Source organism: Staurois parvus, unplaced genomic scaffold (assembly GCF_062004578.1).
Source record: "Staurois parvus isolate SC_StPar_1 unplaced genomic scaffold, SC_StPar_1.0 ptg000636l, whole genome shotgun sequence".
NCBI classification, from domain to species: Eukaryota; Metazoa; Chordata; class Amphibia; order Anura; family Ranidae; genus Staurois; species Staurois parvus.
This window is the reverse complement of record NW_028318432.1, coordinates 9,169,298-9,189,965: the sequence shown is the minus strand read 5'-3', so window position 1 is coordinate 9,189,965 and position 20,668 is coordinate 9,169,298. Positions and strand designations below refer to the sequence as shown.

The window sequence follows — 20,668 nt, the reverse complement described above, 5'->3', positions numbered from 1 at the left end:
TCTTTCAGGCAGAGTGAAACCAAACCTCATTCAACCCAATTACATTGAACAGAGGTGGCAATTACGTCACCAGGGGAAACATCATCAAGAAGTCCTGGGCTCACAGGATAATGCTGCAAATAAGTGTTAACCGTAGCATTCTGGACCTGTTCACCACTGAAAGAAGAGAGTGACCCATGATGCCATGTGAATGGAATGAAGTAAAGGTGGTCGTAAACTTGGCACTCTTTCTTGTGGGCATCTTTGAAAATAAGGAATCAAAGAAAAGAATAAAAGAAAAGTGGCCAGAGACCAAACATAGATATGGTGATAAGACTAACATGTTGCTTTCTTCAAGGGTCCCTTAGCTGCATTATCTTTCTACCCTGAGCAGACTTTCTTAGACAGGGATCCATGGAACCCTGGGCTATGGAAGAAATTTGTCTAAACACAATGAAGGATTTCCTTTTAACTATTTTTGGTGGTTATGTATTCCGTATGGTTAATTTATTGCTGTTTAATTGTAAGAATGTGCATCAATTCTTGATTCATTGATAACAATTATTGGTATAGAGTGGTATCCATTCCTTGAAGAAGAATCTGTACTAATGTACTTGAAACGTGTTGGATTCCAAGCTGAATATATATCTGCACTCAAACTTGAGGTTGCAAGATGGAAATCAGCTTTTGAGGGACACCACTGGATACATACTGCATAAACCACAAATCAGTGTAGTAAATACTTTGGTATAAACCATTGCTTTTGATATTGGTCAAGTATGCACTACCTATCTGATATACTTCAATGTGCCAAAACAAAATCCATTTTTTGCTAAAATAAAATGTTGATCTTTTTAACAAGTGGCTTCTCTGTATATGTTTCAAGGTTGCCTTAAAAATCCAACAAAAATGTAAGACAAAAATTTTCTTTATAAGAAAATAGGGATAATGGCAATCACACCCCAAGCTTCACTGATTGACCTTTCAGATGTTAAAGTGTTACTAAGCCCACAACAGCAAAATCAGTCTGTATATGCAGTAAAGCATGTCTGTTATATTCACTGTGGAACCTAAGGGGTTAATCTTCTGCATTGTGTAAAAAGGCTGTTAGATCTTGTCTTCTCTGATCTTCCCATTCTTTTGATGTCACCAATCCACCTGCTGATAGTAGAAGTCACTCTGCACATGCTCAGTTTGGTGTGTATTGCTAGTGAGTTTCTTTTTTGGGAGGCTGTATGTGATTGGCACAGGGTCATTCGGCACTGCCCAGACAGATAGTCAGGGGTTATGCAGCCTCATAGGACAGTCAGAGGAGAATGAAAACTCCTCTTACAGGATTAACCAGTGCTTGGCTGGAAAATGATAGTAGTCTTAAAATGGCTATATACTGCTGATGAGAAAAGGTATTTAGCAGTTTATATTTACTAAAATAATTGCAACTCCATGTTCTGTGTACTGTGGGAGACCAGATATAGTAAATGCGGGGCTCTGGGTTTAGTAACACTGTAAAGTCAACTGCCCAATCTCAAAAACTGTCTCTCAGCTTGTATTACAATGTAAAGTCAGACAGGGCAGCAAAATCCTTGTGTAAACATACACCTCTAAAATATACAGTACAAAAAAACCTTAACCAATGGGCCCAGGAGAAGTTCTCCCCATGCAGCATCTGTGCACGGTCATTCCACACAAATACCAAGTATATACAGTACACAGCTTGACAGATGCATATATGGATGAATCTATATACAAAAATAACAATATAAAACTATAGCCATTCAATCAGAACTAACACATTATTAGTAAAGAGCACATACAATACATCCACTCAGCTCTCAACACTGTATTTACCACATACAAATATGACAGACAGACAGACAAGATGGAACCGGTGATTCATATATAGTAAGCAAAAATTATCCATATATTAAAGGCTTGGCTCTACTCCCACTGTGCCCAATCACTCCAAATTGGTGTATAATGGCCATCCTTTCCCTGCCAGGATCTACAGTCACAGAGAAAGCACATTGTAGATAGAGCAGGGAACATTTAGTTACAGCCATATAGAAAACTCTTTGATTCATAAATATGAAATCATTATGGCTTAAATATAGCGGATGATTTGAAAGCTTTTAAAGGGAAATGTTATTTATTTGAGTGCAGAGACCCTTTACTCATGATTGTACAACATAAATGGCTGGTAGAGGCAAACCATACAAGAAAAAAGCATTTTTCTGTAATAGAAAGTCAGACTTATTATGTAACAGTTGGTTGCTGTGGGTTGCTGTACTTTGTACAAAATCACTTCACTTTGCACAAAGAAAACTTCACTCACTTTGATTCCTAATAATATTTCTATTTGCATGTTTAGGGTCTGATGTCTTCTAGCTATTGTTTTCAAGCACAGGTCCCATGCTGTGAAAACTTGAGTGATTACTCCAGCCAAAAAGGAGGAATGTGCATCTGTGTGCATTCCTAGTTCATTGACTTTTCCCTCTGTGACAGCTCCAGGTCTTCCCATAGTGATCAAGAAGAACATCAACACAGTTCTTGATCCCGTGATCACCATGCCTACCAATCAAACTAATCTCTCCAGACTGCCTGCAAATGCCAATGAAGATGGCAATGTTCATCTGTTTACTAATGTAATTGTAAGATACACCTGCAGTAATAAAAAAAGCATCAAAGTCAATTTGTCTTCCAAAGCCCTTAGCAACTGTTACACCAAATAAAAACCTTACGTGTTCTTAAAAAAAATGTAAGAATATTTTGATAGGAAAATTAGTCATTACTGTTAACTAACAAATGTCATTGTTAGTTATTGTAGGCCTGTAATTTTTAGGAATAACTCACTGAAATCTGTCTAAACAAGAGTCTAGTAAAAATTCCGGGTATGTTACAATCTGAAACACGAAATCATAAATTATAGTTTAATAAATAATCATAAAAAATAATAATATAATAATAATAAATGTAATTCAATAATAAAATCAAACCAAAAACACTGAAATTTGAAATATATAGTCATGTTCGCACATCACTGAGCAAAGTCGCAAAATCGTTTTCAGTGTCTGATGACGAATTTCCCCACGAATCATTATCATTCAATTCTGCAAGTGGTTCTAATTTACTATCGCTGTTCTCTATCTGGTCTAAAACCGCTTTTGACCTAAAGGGACGCTTTTTGGACGCCATGGACATTTCTGAGTTTCCAGGCAGAAAGAACAGTAAAAATGCAGGCAGGACACAGGACAAAGCACTCGGGACAAAATGTATGTGAAATGGTTTGATACAGTAATGTTATACTATGTGATTTTAGTGTATTTAGTGAATAATTTCCCGCCGTTCTGTCCCCCATACGTCCTGGCGTTCACAGGGGACAGAACCCAGATGACAGATGCAGGCATCCGCTGGAGGACATTGCTGGGGACACTGCAGGAGGGACATCGCGGGAGCGCAGGACAAGGTAAGAGAAGAACAGATCCCAGAGCAGCGCCGCATGGTAAGCCCGAGTGTAGCTCGGGGTTACCGCTTTTGGTACTGAAACTTTACCCCGAGCTACAATCGGGAATACTGCCAGGGGGGTTAAGGTCCTTTAGGGCACCAATAGTAAGCTGCCTCTACTCAACTCACCTCTGTTCCCTTACACATTTCATCATTCTCCAATGTGTTTGTTCAAGCTGTGCCTTCAATGACCTTTTCGTGCAACAAAATTGCAATAAATAGGCCCAGTACCATACCACAGCCTTTACATACTGCGGTTTCTTTGATTGGTGTATTCTTCATTAGAAAATGATCAGCAGCAGGTTGAGTCTTCTCTATCCTGATCACCTGTCTCCTCAATACCCAACATTTCAGCTCTTTAGGATTTCTGTGTAGCAGCAAAAGTGTAAACAGTGGGAATGTCCATTTCTCTTTGTTAATATTACTACTGTACCTCACATTTCAGGGGTTTCTGTATTCAGGCATAGATGTGTCTCCCTCCCAGGTATCACATCTACTGAATCAGATAACAGTAGTTTCCATGGTAATGTAATAGTTCTGTGTCTTGGTGATTTATGATTGTCTGATTTGCCTGTAGGTTATCCTATTACTTACTGTTAAAACTTAGACACAGTGGATTCATGTAGCCAGTCATTTGTGACTGTCCATATAGGGAAAGGTTGGTCAATGAAAGACCAACCTGGTTACCGATGGTCACCACCAGTGCCCCTCTCACCATTTTCATGCAACATCAGCCCTAGGAGTCCCATACTATCCTGAGATTCAGCAGATGACATCGGGACTACTATCATCAGAACTACTAACTATCATGGCTGGTTTTATACAGATATGTCTTTTTAGTTCTTCTTCATGTAAGATGCCAGTTGGCTGTTTTGATAAACCCATTACCATTTAATACTGCACTTAGTCTGGCACCCCTTTGTGTCTCTTTTTATGTTCTATAGAGTCTGCTTCACTCTATGGGGAGCTGCCACTAGTGTCATATATATCTTCTGGTGAACTCTTATTATATATGAACTTTATGGACTTTTAAGTGGACCTTTGATACCTATAAGACACCATGGGGTTTATTTACTAAAGCTGGAGAGTCCAAAATCAGACTCCCTTCTGCATAGAAACCAATCAGCTTCTAACCTCAGCTTGTTCAATGAAGCTTTGGCAATGAAACCTGGAAGCTGATTGGTTTCTATGCAGAAGGGAGTCTGATTTTGGACTCTCCAGCTTTAGTAAATAAACCCCCATCTGTCACTCCAGCGCCATTTACTTTTCTCATACATGTCCTACTGTACCTGCTGTTGTTGTTCTGGTGTCTCCCCATGTCCTACTGTCCACCTGCTATTGCTTGTTCTTCTGTCTTCCCATGTCCACCTGCTGTTACTTGTTCTGCTATCACTCCATATCATCCTGTTCACCTGCTGTTTGTTCTGCTGTCTCCCAATGTTCTCTTGTACAACTTTTGATGCTGATTCAGCTGCTTCCCCTGAGTTTTCATGTCTTGGTATGTGCACATTCTCTTTTTTATCCTGTGTGAAGAGGGTGCTTACCAGTGCTTGATCATCCTATCCCCACATAAAAGTAAAACTTTAAAAAATCAACTAAAGTTGATAGAGCAGCAAGAAGTGTGGAATTCTGTCCAACAACTTTCCAACACAGGTAAACCAAAGAACTCCAAGTAAAGACCTCCAGTATAGCTCCCAACAACATGCAACTGGACTTTGACAGCAGTGCTTAGTGAGAAATATACAGTATGCAAGCAAACCCATGCAGAGAAAGGGGGAGCTGTTGGGAAAATGCCATTGTGACATGACAGGTCTGTACATGAAACCCTCTACATACGATGTCCTCTATACGTCACCCAGTGTGACAATAATAAAACCATCATTAATTCAATTATTCCTTTCCCTTAAATGATCTCTCACTTCAATCTGCAGAAAAAAAAAGTCATTTCAGTATGGATCAGTGAACACGCCATGTTCTGCTTTACAAGAAGAGAAAAAAAAATCATCATTTGCTTTCTGTACAAGCCCGAAATACCAATGACAAAAAAGACAAAAAAAATGCTGAATTTCATCAGCTGAAGAGTTGTCAGAATACAGAGATTTCTGCCTCAAAACATTTCCAATAATGGAATCTGGCAGAAAAGAAGCAAAAGGAACTAAATGAACCTGTAAATACCTTTAGATATCGTTTTGACACAGCAATGGGGCACAGGGAGAAGGCTGGGACAAAGACTGTGCAAAAGCTTTCTGAAAATGTTAATTTGTTTTCAGAAACTGAGCAGGTGATATATTCAAACCAGTACAAGATATTTTGCATTTAATTATGCGGAAAAAACACAGCATGACGATTGTACACAGGCAGCAAATCCAAGTCCCCCTTTACAGAATGCATTTCTATTGTGGCTTCCAAGCTCTCCTTTGCAGATTGTAATCATCGGATGACCATAAGCAGCAGAAAATTACAAACATCTCAGTTGGTGAAGATGGTGCATTCAGACGGACAGCTTTTCATTCGTAACTAACCTTGCAGTTGTTTATTGTAGTACTGACTAACAATTTAATACTACAGTACTATATAGTAGAAACATGGATAGGAATTCCCAAAGTATTATTAATACAAATTATAAAATTCCACAGTAATGCCCCTTATTTATTGGGTAAAATATGTATTGACCTCCAAGGCTGCCTTCATCCAAACCTCACAGTTCTATGGAGGATGTATACAGATAAAAAAGAGAAAAGGTGCCTCTAAGAATATTAGCAGTAAAATAAATATTGTCACTGATCCAAAAAACGTGCTCATCTGAAATTAATGCACGGACAAACATTGCAATGGGGGGATTTACTAAAACTGGAGCACACAGAATCTGGTCCAACTGTGCATAGTAACCAATCAGCTTCCAGGTTTTATTGTCAAAGCTGAATTGAACAAACTGAAGTTAGAAGGTGATTGGTTACTACGCACAGCTGCATTAGACTCTGTGTGCTCCAGTTTTAGTAAATATCGCTCATTATGTGTCATCAAGGCTTTTTTCTCAGACAATAGTCACATAGTTACATAGTCACATAGTTAGTCTGGCTGAAAAAAGACATAAATCCATCCAGTTCAAATGAAAAAAAAAAAGTTATAATCCTATACCCACAGTTGATCCAGAGGAAGGCAAAAAAAACCCAGCAAAGCATAATCCAATTTGCTCCTGCAGGGGAAAAAATTCCTTCCTGATCCCCTGAGAGGCAATACGATATTCCCTGGATCAACTTTAATAGGTGCAGGAACTCCCCCCTTTTGAGTTACTTCTCCTCTCCTCCCCCCTATCCACCTCCGAGCACCGTCTCTTGCCAGTACCTCTCCTTTTAGACAATGCAGAGCCAAGTATCATTTTGTGGTGCTAATTTGTATGGGATTTGTTAATGATAACAAGAAAAACAGTAAAATGGATCTCCCACAATCAGTAGCAATAGGACCACACCAACAATAGGCCTCGCCCCCACAACAATATATTCCCCCAGAAACAATAGACTCCCCACAACAAAATACCACCCCAGCAACAACAGACCCCCAGCAGCAACAACAGATCTCCCAGCAGCCAGCATCAATTGGAGCTCCATAAGCAAGCAACAATAGACCATTCCCTAAAAAAGTAGAACCCTGCCAGCAACAATAGATCCCCCACCAGCAACAATAGACCACCCCAGCAACAATAGACTGCCACACAAAAATAGATCCCCCCAGTGTTCCCCCTGCAGAAAGCATCAATATACCTTCCATGACACCCCAACAACCCTTGCCATTACATGCATTCTGTACTGAAAAAAAACCCTGTGTATCATTACAGATTTAGTGCTTATTCGAGGGAATATAAAAATCCCTAATTACACTTCTTGGGTGCTATGACCCTTTAAAATGACTGTGTTGGATTAAAAAATCTGTGATCTTACTTTACTCCATTGAAAAATGCTATTAATCTATGCCTGGTGGCTTGCTAAAGGCAGAACAGTGGTGATAATTGCATTACTACCTTTCTTGGAATGCAGTGTTCAACAACTACGTCAGTATTCAGAAGAGATATATTCTTCAGCCAGTAGATGGTAGAGTTTATAAATTTGTAGCTCCATCTATGGAAAACTCTATGTCTTTCCTCTGAATAATGTTTCCTGTTTCCTTCTTGCAGAAAATCAAATGTGGATTGTGCACTGTCTGTTCTGTAGGGCTATATACAGAATCTCAAATAGCATTTCACTGTCCAGTTAGCAGGATGGGGAGTGTTCTGGACCAAGCAACCAAGTCTAATACAGTGGGGGTCATGGATTTCAGGGATATCTGGATTTATACTGTATAAGCAGGGCATTAGTCTCTATCTGCAGTGAGCTTGATTTATTAAAGGCAAAAAGACTGTGCACTTCACTTCAAAGTGCAGCTGCTCCAGAGCTTAGTAAATGAGGTAAAGATTCACTTTGCAAAGAATACCCAATCATGTGAAAGGAAAATAAAAAAATCTGCATTTTTGCTTGCACCTGATTGAATAATAGAAGTTAGCAGAGCTTCTGTTCATTTACTGAGCTCTGGAGCAACTGCACTTTGCAAAGTGCACAATCTATTTGCATTTAGCAAATCAACCCCAATGCTCTAATATGTGCCTGGGGGCACTGAAGGATAACAATACTGAAATAAAAGCACAAATCTAGAGGAGCTTACAGGGCTCTACCTGAGATACAGGGTTCAGCATAACAAATTAATGAATGTCTGATGATTTGGTAAGAAAAGTGCCTTATGTTGACTTGTTGAGAGAGGTCGGATACATCCAAATGAAACATGGAACATGCATTAAATTATTCTGCACTATACACTATATTGTCAAAAGTACTGGGACACCCAAATCATTGGATTCTGGTTTTTCAATCACCTCCATGGCCACAGGTGTATAAAATCAAGCACCTAGGCATGCAGACTGCATCTAAAAACATTTGTGAAAGAATGGGTCACTCTCAGGAGCTCAGTGAATTCAAGCAAGGTACTGTGATAGGTTGCCACCTGTGCAATAAGTCCATCTGTGATATTTCCTGGCTACTAAATATTCCACCGTCAACTGTTAGTGGTATTATAACAAAGTGGAAGCAACTGGGAACAAGAGCAACTCAGCCACAAAGTGGTAGGCCACGTAAAATGACAGAACGGGGTCAACTCATGCCAACTGTCTGCAGAGTCAATAGCTAAAGACCTACAAACTCCTTGTGGCCTTCAGATTAGCACCACAACAGTGCGTAGAGAGCTTCATGGAATGGGTTTACATTGCCGAGAAGCTGCATCCAAGTCTTACATCACCAAGTGCAATGTAAAGAGTCGGACACAGTGGCATAAAGTATGCCGCCACTGGACTATGAGCAGTGGAGACATGTTCTCTGGAGTGAAGAATCACGCTTCTCTGTCTGGCAATCCAATGGACGTGTCTGGGTTTGGCAGTTGCCAGGAGAACGGTACTTTCCTGACTGCATTGTGCCAAATGTAAAGTTTGGTGGAGGGGGGATTATGGTGTGGGGTTGTTTCTCAGGGATTGGGCTTGGCTCCTTAGTTTCAGTGAAGGGAACTCTTAAGGCGTCAGCATACCAAGACATTTTGGACGATTTCATGCTCCCAACTTTGTGGGAACGGTTTGGGGATGGCCCCTTCTTGTTCCAACATGACTGCGCACCAATGCGCAAAGCAAGGTCCATAAAGACATGGACGAGTGAGTTTGGGGTGGAGGAACTTGACTGTCTTGATCTCAACTGAAAGAACACCTTTGGGATGAATTAGAGAGGAGACTGAGAGCCAGGCCTTCTCGTCCAACATCAGTGCCTCACCTCACAAATGTGCTTCTGGAAGAATGGTCAAACATTCCCATAGACACACTCCTAAACCTTGTGGACAGCCTTCCCAGAAGAGTTGAAGCTGTTATAGCTGCAAAGGGAGGGCCAACTCAATATTGAACCCTACAGACTAAGACTGGGATGCCATTAAGGTTCATGTGCGTGTAAAGGAAGGCGTCTCAATAATTATGGCAATAAAGTGTGTGTGTGTGTATATATATATATATATATATATATATATATATATATATATATACACATACAGTATATGTATATATGCAGTGCATCCAGAAAGTATGCGCAGCGCTTAACTTTTGCCACATTTTGTTATGTTACAGCCTTATTCCAAAATTGATTAAATTAATTATTTTCCTCAACATTCTACAAATAATACCCCATAATGACAACGTGAAAGAAGTTTGTTTTGAAATCTTTGCACTGTATACATACTGTAGATATATATAAAGGTGTATATATATATATATATATATATTGTATTTATGTAGCTCTGTGCCAAGAGTTTAAATTTAATTAACCTCCTTCACCATCCCAAATTCTATTACCTATGTTTTCTAAAAGAATAAATCATCAGCAAAACTTACCCTTTCCATTTTGATGTAGAACATTCTCCCTGATGGTCTTTCCTCTCAAAAAGTCAGCAGTACTTGCAGGGTTCAGCTCAGTGGTCAGAATAATATCATTCAGCGTTTGCTGTAACGTTAAATAGCTCTCAGACAATATGGAGATCTAGAAAACAGTGGGAATATAAAGACAGCCATTGGCTGAGTACTGATACATTTATATCCACTGCCAATGATACACAATATGTAAACGAGACCTTAATGTCATATCCAGAGCATACTTTCATGATATTTAATTAGCAGATATTACCATGACATGCTCCATGAACATGTCCTCCCAATAATAACAAAAAAAATGTGCTCCGGCACTTAATTATAAGTGTATATGCACTAAGAGATTTCTCTTAGTCCCCCTGCAAAGTCCTACAAATATCTGTTAGTGAAGTCCACCTAAGCAGCTTCCTGTTATGGTGTGGGAACAATGCTGCACTACTCCTGAACAGGAGCAGAGTTGTCACCCTCATGTAGGCTATGCTTGCTTGCAATAGTGGGATGAAAAATTGTTGCATGGCTATTGGCAGTCACTGCTGATTTGCAAGTCTATACCATGTCATCTGGCCACATCTACAGTACAGTGGGTATAGAAAAGAATTACCCCCTTTAAAATAATCACATTTTGTTGCTTTGCATCCTGAAATGAAGACAGACACTGTTTTTGTTCTATCCAGCTGTCTTTACTCAGTGCAACTTATAACATCCAAGTGAAAGTTGGTGTTATATCTTTCACTTCAATGTAAATTGAGGAATAAATACAGCTGGATAAAACAAAAACTGTGTCTGTCTTCATTTCAGGCTGCAAAGCAACATAATGTGATTATTTTAAAGAGGGTTATTCTTTTCTATACCTACTCTACTCTAGTCCTACAGACTGCTTTCTGGATTGACAGCATTGCCTCTGTTTCTGTAATATACTGTAACTGTCTGGGAGCTGGAGTGTGTGAGACACAAATGAAGGAGGTTTTGGTTTAGTCTGGGAGGGTAAAGCAAGTTTTTAGTTTACTCTTTAAGGCATGCCCATCATATAGTAACTGGGTTTTGGACTTGTTTAGACTGTCATACAGGAGCCTTTAGCTGTATTATCATGCACTTCAATATGCAAAACATCCCAAAATGTGGAGCTTGATGAACCACAATTTATATCTCATATTGTCATATAAGAGAATCTCATGAGAACAAATTTTTTTCTTAGAAATACATGATTTGAAAGTTATGAGGCAGGACTATTCTGAGTCATTTCTTTCATGGCAGCATCATTTTAGGAAACTAAGGTAAGGAGACATACAAAATGGTAGAGAGATAGGACAGGAGAGCAAGGTGCAGTGGGGGAATACTAGTGAGATAATCAGAGATTTTTTTTCTCAGAAATATGTGCAGGAACTCAACCACGACCCCTAACCCCCCCCCCCCCCCCCCAACCACACACACGCTCTAAACCACATTAAATAGTGGGTGTGGGTAAATTTCACTAACAGTAAGAAGGTCTTAAAGGGGTATGAAATACCAGTAGTGCATTATGTACTACAGAGTGCAGAGTTGGGGGGGGGGTGCTACATGCAGAGTTCAGGGGTGTGCTACATGCAGGATGCAGAGTTCAACCTTCTTCCACAGCTGCTTACCTCCACATCTCACTTTCACCCCTCATCCTGCACTCAGCGGGAGCCACTCAGGAGGTCAGATCTGTGGGAACCGTTGGGAGACAAGCTGTCACTTGTAAACACAGAAGCCAGACTTCTGTGTTTACAAGTGATAGTGGTGAGCAGCGAGCAGAGGGCCTGGGCCAGAGGTGAGGGTGCTGAGTTCCACCAAGTTCCAGCTGAAAAAAGCCCTGCAGGTAATGAAGGAATGAGTTGAAAGTAACACATCCTTGACAGATGCCATGAATAGAAATCTAAGAAAAGAACATCAGCGCTATCAGGGCAGGTTCAAGAACAAGCAAAGTCCTGCTCAAAAATAATTAACATTAAAGTCAGGATCCGTCCAGAGAGTCTGGAGTGGCCAAGTGGCATCAGCTGACAGCAAACTTTAGCCCACTGTTGGCTTAGTATGGGTCACAGGAATGCAGAACTAAGTGCACTCTTGTGACCCACAAGAGATATACTTCTCCTTTAATTAAAAGTTGTTCCGTTTCTGTGAATTGTAACATGCCAAGAATGCAGAGTAATATGTCACAGAATGGTCCATTGTAAGAAGATGCATCATGGTTAGCAATACCTACTAACTGCAGGTTTTCTTACCAGTGGGCAAATCTGTGATTTTTTTATAGCATCACCACTACGTCCATATGGTAATTCTAGTGGTTGGTTTAGGATAGGCACTACAAAGTTCACCTAACCTGAAAACCCTTTTCTGTGCCCACTGTTTTCTAATGTTCAAGATGGAGCATGCCCAGGAATTGTCACTTATCACCCAGTAAGAACTCCTCAATTGCCATTAACAATGCTGTCATTGGATAGTGTAGAAAAATGGCATGCAGGGCATAGCCAAGAAGATGGGTCATACTTTAGATTTGAGAGTTTCATAATGATAGAACACTCTCATTGCAATTCAAGCACATGGAAATGGGTTTTGGGTTCATAAAGAATTGTATTACCTACTTGCCTATATTTCCATAGCGGGAATCTTCATCAGGAATCTTCATACGGATCCAAAGCTTTATTCAGTGATCACACCATATTTACAGAAGCAACATTTTGGAGCCACACAGGGTCCCTTCATCAGGTATGTATATGCCTGATGAAGGGGACCTGCGTGGCTCTGACACATTGCTTCTGTAAATATGGTGTAATAGTTGAATAAAATTATGGACCCGTTTGGAGATTCTTGGTGTGCTGGCAACATACCTTTTGCTTTGAATGTCGACTTTTTCCAGCTGGTAGTCGCTGAAACACCTACTGACATCCACAGCCATTTCTCAGGAACATGTGCATTGGGAATATTTTGTCTACTCCTACTCTATTTCCATGATACTTTTAATGTGTTCCTACCTGCTTTGTGAAGAATGCAAGATCTTCAATATCCTTTAATACATTCTGATTTTTGTTGTTTCCTTGATTGGGCTCTTTGTTGTTTTTGTTTTGTATTTTTCCTTCTTTCTTCAGTCTCTCCCGCTCTTTGCACCCTCGGTAGTTACTTTGTATTACCAGTGCCGCCTTTGCTTCATCATCTTGGGTTTCCATTTGTTTTTTATTGTTTCCATTGGGCTTTCCATTGCTCTGAGATATTTTATGGCCAGCCTCTGAGTGGTTATTATTTTGTACTTTTATATCTACAGAATGGTTCTGGTGTTGGCTGTTGGATAATTGGGTTGTTTTTTGGGTTGTATTTTTCTGTCTCTCTTCTTGAAATTTCTTTCTGTCTCTGTGGCCACGGTAGTTGCTCTGGATGACTAAGGCAGCTTTATCTTCTTCCTCATTAAATTTCTCTACATCTACATTTTGCACTTTCACATCTACAGAATGGTTTTGGGGTTGACCATTGGATGGTGGGGTTGTTTTTTGGACTGCATTTTTCTGTCTCTCTTCTTGAAATTTCTTTCTGTCTCGATGGCCTCGGTAGTTGCTCTGGATGACTAAGGCAGCTTTATCTTCTTCTCCATTACTTTTCTCAACATCATTGTGTTTACTTTCCTGCTCATTAGTTTCTTCTTTGGGAAGAACTGAATTGCCTATTTCTAAATTTGAATTGCTCTGTTCTTGAATTGTTTGACGTTCAGCTTTTATTTTCTTCCTCTGTTGGTGGCCTCTAAAATGGCTTTGGATGACAACAGCTGCATCCTCTTCATTTTTTTCATTGGTAGGATCCTTGATCTCTGCTTTCTCTTCTGGATGCTCAATTTGTGGAACATCATTTGTGTCCTTATATTGCTTTCTCTTCAGGGATTCCCTACCAAAAAATCTAAATATTAGGCAAGTGTAATGACAATAACAATCATGACAAAAAAGGCTTGGAGGGACTTTCTAAACTAGGTTCTCCCAGGTGAGGGAGGAGAAAGTCACAGCATGCATGAAGAAAGTGCTGATGAATAAGGTGATTGCACAATATATGATAAGTTATGCACGTGACTATTACATAGTTCCACAGTAGTTAGCAGTTCAATATAGCTAATACTTCACTCAGAACAAAGAATTAGAAGTTAGGCATGCATAATCAAGTAATATTTTGATTAACCCAATGGAACATGTAACAGCTATTTAAAGGTGAACTTTAGGCAAACAGTTGAAATGGATCTTTCCCCCAAAAAGCTAAAACCCCAAAGGTATGCACCTACCATAAACAACCTTAAGTCACATAGAAAAACAAAGCTTTTTTGTTTAATTACCCTGAACTGATTTTCATTTCTTAGTAAGGTGAAGCACTGGTAACGTAGCCATGACCTCAAAGGTATCACCCTGAGAAGGCTTCGTAACGAGTGCCTTCCAGAGATATCTTGTTTCTAAACTATGAGATCTCAGGGGATAAGAACATTTTTTTTCAACAGATCAATGTTATGTAGTATGGCGCATGCGCAAGATCTGGCACAAGACGTTTGTACCTCATCTCGTACATGTAGCATACAATATTACACTCTTCTGTTGAAAAAAGATAGCCTTTCCCCCTTAGATTTTGCTTTATTTTTTTTCAGCAGATGAGTCTAATATGTTGCGGCGCATGTGCAAGTTGAGGCGCAAATGCCATTGATGACTTGGTAAAGAGGATGGAAGAAGAAGCTGGCCACCAATGACACCTTTTCTTAAAATGTGGGTTTACAACCCACAGAAGATACAGATTGCTGAGACTGGGAAACATAGCAAGAAGGAGGCAGGTAAGTACTACTTACTTTATTTATTTTCCTAGATAATTTACGTGAATATACTCATGTTTATTAATGGGGGGGGGGGTGTTTAATGTCCACCTTCATAAACATCTGAAATACCAATATGAAAACTTTTTTTTGCCATCAGATTTAAAATTTCAATCAGCTATTTACAGCCCAGATAGGTTGCCGATCTCACCTTTCTCAATTGCAATTAAGGCTAATTTAAAACCAATCTGCATCAAAAGGCATATGCCTTTTTGCCACGTTTTACTGTGGGAAGTGCGTTTTTAGTGTATTTTTTTTTCAGTTTGAGAGCAGCCTAAGCAAAACAGCTTGGTCATTTTCTTGCCTCCCGCCTGTGACTGAGCTATGAAGGATCAGCAGCAGTTTTAGGCCCCTTTCACACATGGGGACCGTAGGTTTCATCAGTTCAGTCAACTATTTTCAAAGAAAAAACAGATGAAGTTTATATCAGTTTTACATCAGTTTTTACATCCACTACAAATGCAAAAATGGATGCAAAAACAAACTGTGTGTCTTGGAAGCCTGGTTTCACAATGAAATCGTGCAACTTCACTTCGTCACACATTTTCAAAGTCAGATGTCAATGTGACTTTAGGTGTGACTTATAAGACATCTGTGCAAGAACTACTTTTCAAATTGGTGCTACTCCGACGATTAGATCGGCTCCATTTCAGAATGTTTGGTGTGACTTCTCATGTGATTTGAACTGTCAAATTTAATTACAAGTCGCATCAATGTGAACAGGGACTTAGGCTTGGTTCACACCTATGCCTGTTGCAATCTGCTGTGAGAAAAAAAGTCCCTGACCCTTTCCAAGAAAGCAGTGGCTGAAAATGCATAGATGTGAATGTGTCCCATAGGAACCCATGTTAAATGGACTTCAAAATGCAAAAAGCACTAAAAAACGCATGTGAATATCCTTTTTTCGTTTGTTTTGTTTTTTCAATGGAACAAAAACAGGGCTTTGATTTGTTTCTAAAAACGCATATTGATGGATGTAAACAGATGTAAACGGATGATCATTTTTTTACATCCATTTATTCATAGAGATGCATTGATGCCCATTTTTCATCCATCAATGTATGGGTGAAAAATGGACAAACAGTCCTCATATATGAAATCGGCCTTAAGGCGTTTCTGCTTTCCTCTCTCCTGCTGTCCCCATGGGGTAGATTTACTATAACTGGTGCAGCTGTGCATGGCAGCCTTCAGATTCTAACTTCAGCTTGTTCAATTAAGCTTTGGCAATAAAACTTGGTTTGCTATGCAGAGTTGCACCAGATTTTGCACTTTCTAGTTTTAGCAAATAACCCCTCATGTCCCTTGTCAACACAAGTGCACTGATTGGCTCCTGTTGCTGCCACTTTTCCAATCTGAGTGATGCTGTACAATGGATTACCAAAAAAATGTATAATCCTATAGTTAATCAAAATATATATTTTTTTTTTTTTTTTAGTTATGGCATAACTCCATTAAGTTGCGTTTTTCAAATCTACCTGGAGTTAAGCAATAAGTTCACCCTTTATAACATGTTACACCTATATTCAGGGTGTAACCAGGGGTGGACTGACAACTCCTGGGGCCCCCGGGCAATAGGGGATCATGGGGCCCCTGTGTCCTTGCGCAAACTCAAAAATGCCTATGAAAAAGGTACCAGGGGCATCTCATGGGGCCCCCTACTGACCCCAGGCCCTCGGACAGTGCCCGAGTTTCCAAATGGTCAGTTTGCCCCTGGGTGTAACACATAACATGTTACAGATGCACCTTCCCCCGCCTCCCATGAGACCCCATTTTGACAGCGAGAGAGGAATCTTCTCCCCCCGCTCGCTGTCACAATCTGAAAAAAAAGCACGTTTCCTCTGAAATGTGTAAGTGTCATACTTTTTCCTTTCAAAGCTCCTTCTGTCTTTAAACCCGCGGTAATGAGATTGGATTGTAACTGCAGCATCACTCTCCTTTTTACGCATGTCCTTCACTTTCTTCCTCACTAGGTATCCCCTGGCACCTGGAACACATAACAGGTCAATGAAGAATGTAATGTTATCCTAGTAATCCGATCTTATGCTGGGAGGAAAATGTATACATACGTGCTTGAAACTTTGCGATTAAGTTTTGCATTTCTGTTTTGCTGTGTAGCTCCTTGCGGACAGCATGACCCCTGTAAACTTTACCAAGAAATAAACAGATATAAGATATACACCAAGATCTTCCGTACTAGAGAGAACAGGAGCACAATGTAATTGATACATTACAGCATTAATGCATACATCACCACAGGTGCCTACTATTTGTTTTGTTTATGGGCATTTGTAATGTAATCAATTTTAAAGCAATCAGCTCTAATATATAACATTTTATTATTTAGCAAAATAGGCATCCTAAAGTGTATGGGCAATATAAGAAAAATATACACCGATCAGCCATAACAATATGACCACCCACCTAATATTAAGTGGGTACCCCTTTTGCTGAAAAACAGCCCTGACCTGTCAAGACCTGTCAAGATCTCCACTAGACCTCTGAGGGTATGTTGTGGTATCTGACACCAAGCCATCAGTAGCAGATCACTGCCTCCGCTGGCTTGTCTTCTTCCCATAGTGCATCCTCGTGCCATCTTCTCCTCAGATAAGTAATACAGAGAAAACTGTCCATCCACATAATGTAAAAGAAAACATGATCAGACCGTGGCCATCTTCTTTCATGGCTCTGTGATCTATTTCTGCTCAGTGCACATTGTAGGCACTTTTGGCTGTGGACATGGGTCAGCATGGGCACCCTGACCAGTCTGCAGCTATGCAGCCACATAATCAACAAACTGCAATGCCCTGTGTTTTTCTTTTCTATTGGAACCGGCATCAACTTTTTCAGCAATTTGAGCTACAGTAGCTTTTCTATTGAACCAGACTACACGGGCTAGCCTTTGCTCCCCACGTGCATCAATGAGCTTTGGCCGCATATGAGCCTGTCACCGGCTCACCAGATTTCTTTCCTTGGACCACTTTTGGTAGGTCCTGACCACTTCAGACCAGGAACATCCCCAAGAGCTGCAGCTTAGGAGTTGCTCTGACCCAGTTGTGTAGCCATCACAATTCGTGCCTTGTAAAAGTCACTCATATCTTTAGGCTTGCCCATTTTTTCTGCATTCAACACATCAGCTTCAGGAACAACATGGTCAATTGCTGCCTAACATATCCAATATAATAATATTATAATATAATATATGGAGTACTGCTTGGACCTTGAAGAAGGGGACACTCCCTGAAAGCTTGTCCTCAAAATTGTATGTTAGTGCAAATAAAAAAAGTATCACGGACAGTACTCAATTGTTTCTGTCACAAATGCACTAATACGGCTACAATCACCTCAAGTAATATATCCAACACACTTTCTAACACACTTCCACATGCCATTGTAAAGAGATAGTCAGTGTTATTCACTTTACCTTCAGTGATCATAATGGTATGCCTGATCGGTGTGTACACAGTACATCTCTGCAATACATACATATTTTCTCTTTACAAAGGCTGCAGATACAGAAACAATACCTGTTAACCCTGCAAGAAATGTACCCAGCTCAGCTCAGAAATTATATCAGTTGAGAACGCTGCCTATGTTGTGCTGAAATCCCGAGCTGTGTTGTCTGCCTTTCCCAGGCTGCCCAGGCCTTCCCCTTTCCTTAACCCCATAACATAAGGGGAAGGTGTTTGAAGTGCGTTTCCCAAAGCGTTTCAAAGCTCAAGATTTCCATTAAAGCGATAATAAACACCGCTTGGCTGCTTGTACTTACAGGTTAGTTTATAATAAAGCTTACCTGTAGGCACAATGAATACCTCCTACACAATTTCTGCAATTGGTAATGCCATGCGCACTGTACTCTGAATTGAGGGCACATAGAATATCTAGTGCTGTGCAGCGATTGTGACGTCATCACAGCTCAGCCATTCAATCAGCTGGAGCCCGCAAACCCGGAAGAAAGACCAGGTAAAGATGGTTGGAGCCTCCAAACCGGAAGGAAGACCAGGTGAAGATGGTTGGAGCCTCCAAACCGGAAGGAAGACCAGGTGAAGAAGATGGTTGGAGCCTCCAAACCGGAAGGAAGACCAGGTGAAGAAGATGGTTGGAGCCTCCAAACCAGAAGGAAGACCAGGTGAAGAAGATGGTTGGAGCCTCCAAACTGGAAGGAAGACCAGGTGAAGAAGATGGTTGGAGCCTCCAAACCAGAAGGAAGACCAGGTAAAGATGGTTGGAGCCTCCAAACTGGAAGGAAGACCAGGTAAAGATGGTTGGAGCCTCCAAACTGGAAGGAAGACCAGGTGAAGATGGAGGCACTGTCAGCATTGGGAGCACATCGTTGGAAGGATCCCTTTTATAGGTACATATAAATGGCTAGTATACAATGCATTTTATCACATTATGCCATTAACTTGCCATTTTTTTTAAGACTTCACTACTGCTTTAAATTGTCATGATTGTACCAAAGCTTGTTAATTAAAGATTGAAAAAGTCCATAACCTTCTCTGGGGCAGTGTTGAGTGTTTTTTCTCCCTATACATATCAATGAGAGCATCTGAAAACATGTAAATTCTTGCCTTTCCTTCTCATAGTAACTAGCTTTCCATTGGCTAAAATAAAAATGCTGAAGACTGAAAAACGTGTACGAACATGCATAAAAAAGCTCCAAAAATGCTTGGAAAAGCTTCAGCTCATGTGTGAACCTAGCCTGATGTACATAATTCAACTGCTATGGAACTGAGATGCGAATTGACGTTACTACAGGAAACCAGGAAAATACATATAAGAAATAGGCAACACTGTATTGTTAGAGGTCTATAAATAACCCCTATAGGATTATTGTTATGTGCTGTACAACACATTACCCAGCCTTTATAAAAGCACAATAACAAAAGATATCTCTTATATCATTGACAAAATGATTGATTCCCATGCCCTAGCAGTTAATGGAAACTCAGCACAGATAATATTTTGCTGGAAGGATGCTCACCCGCTATTATTCTTCTGAAACATCTATGAATGTTCTGTGTTTGGGGCTTTTAGATCATGATTGTTACTTACTACAGACAGAGTAGCTAATGGTGAAGTTAAGCTGCATCCATTTTTTCAATTTCAGATAGAATGTTAAAGGGCTAGCGCCTGTTCCAGATTATTAATGTTGTCTTCATACCTATTATGGAGTTCTACCCTCACTTCCTGTCAGGACAGGAAATGTTGGGAAATCTCCCCACCAGAGACACAAACAAAAACATATTTCACTGCAGAAGTAAAATCTGACACATTTTTATTCTTTCCAATCCATAAGAAATGGTCCATAATTAAGCTTTAACATGTGCAAGGTTTGTTCCGTAACATTCTTAGTGCACCAAAGGTGACAGTTTCATGATCTGACTAATTTCTGCTCATCATGTGAAGATCTCATTTCTTTGGGGCTCCCCATTCCAGCCAATTGCCCCCAACAGTTGATTGGTGCAGGTACTTCTGTTCCACCTGCTGCCATTCTGCAGCCCCCTTTGTTCACTAGACTTAAAAATGGAACTAAAGCTGCTGAGGGTCCCCAGAGCAATTTGCCATACTGGGTGTGTATACAAAACATATGTGACCATTATAGCAGACTTTCCCCCTAGTTTGGCCTCTTCCACCAAAGCAAGGGCTACACTCCCCTTTGTTGCTTCATTGCTGCAACATTTGCTGGTCTTCCATATCAGTTTTCTTCAATATTTGGCACACTGATGATAGAACTACTGCACATGTGCAAACTCTTGTGGGCTGGGAATATACCCTGCTCTGTGCATGTGCCACCAGTAGTATACACAAACAAAACATTTGCTAGCAGAGATGTAGAGCATTTTTTTGGCAGTTTTTATACA

The 20,668-nt window shown here is 40.2% G+C and overlaps 1 protein-coding gene across 1 annotated transcript in view; it reads right to left on the bottom strand.

Moving 5' to 3' along the window:
* MYO3A (myosin IIIA) overlaps positions 1–20,668 on the bottom strand; it is a 159,503-nt gene that overhangs the window by 32,753 nt on the left and 106,082 nt on the right. The window contains exons 27-30 of the mRNA XM_089693783.1: positions 16,874–16,951; positions 16,668–16,791; positions 12,952–13,849; positions 9,929–10,073 (exon numbers count right to left, since the gene is read on the bottom strand). Of these exons, the coding sequence (XP_089549909.1) occupies positions 9,929–10,073; positions 12,952–13,849; positions 16,668–16,791; positions 16,874–16,951 (1,245 nt within the window). The remainder of the gene's footprint in view (positions 1–9,928; positions 10,074–12,951; positions 13,850–16,667; positions 16,792–16,873; positions 16,952–20,668) is intronic.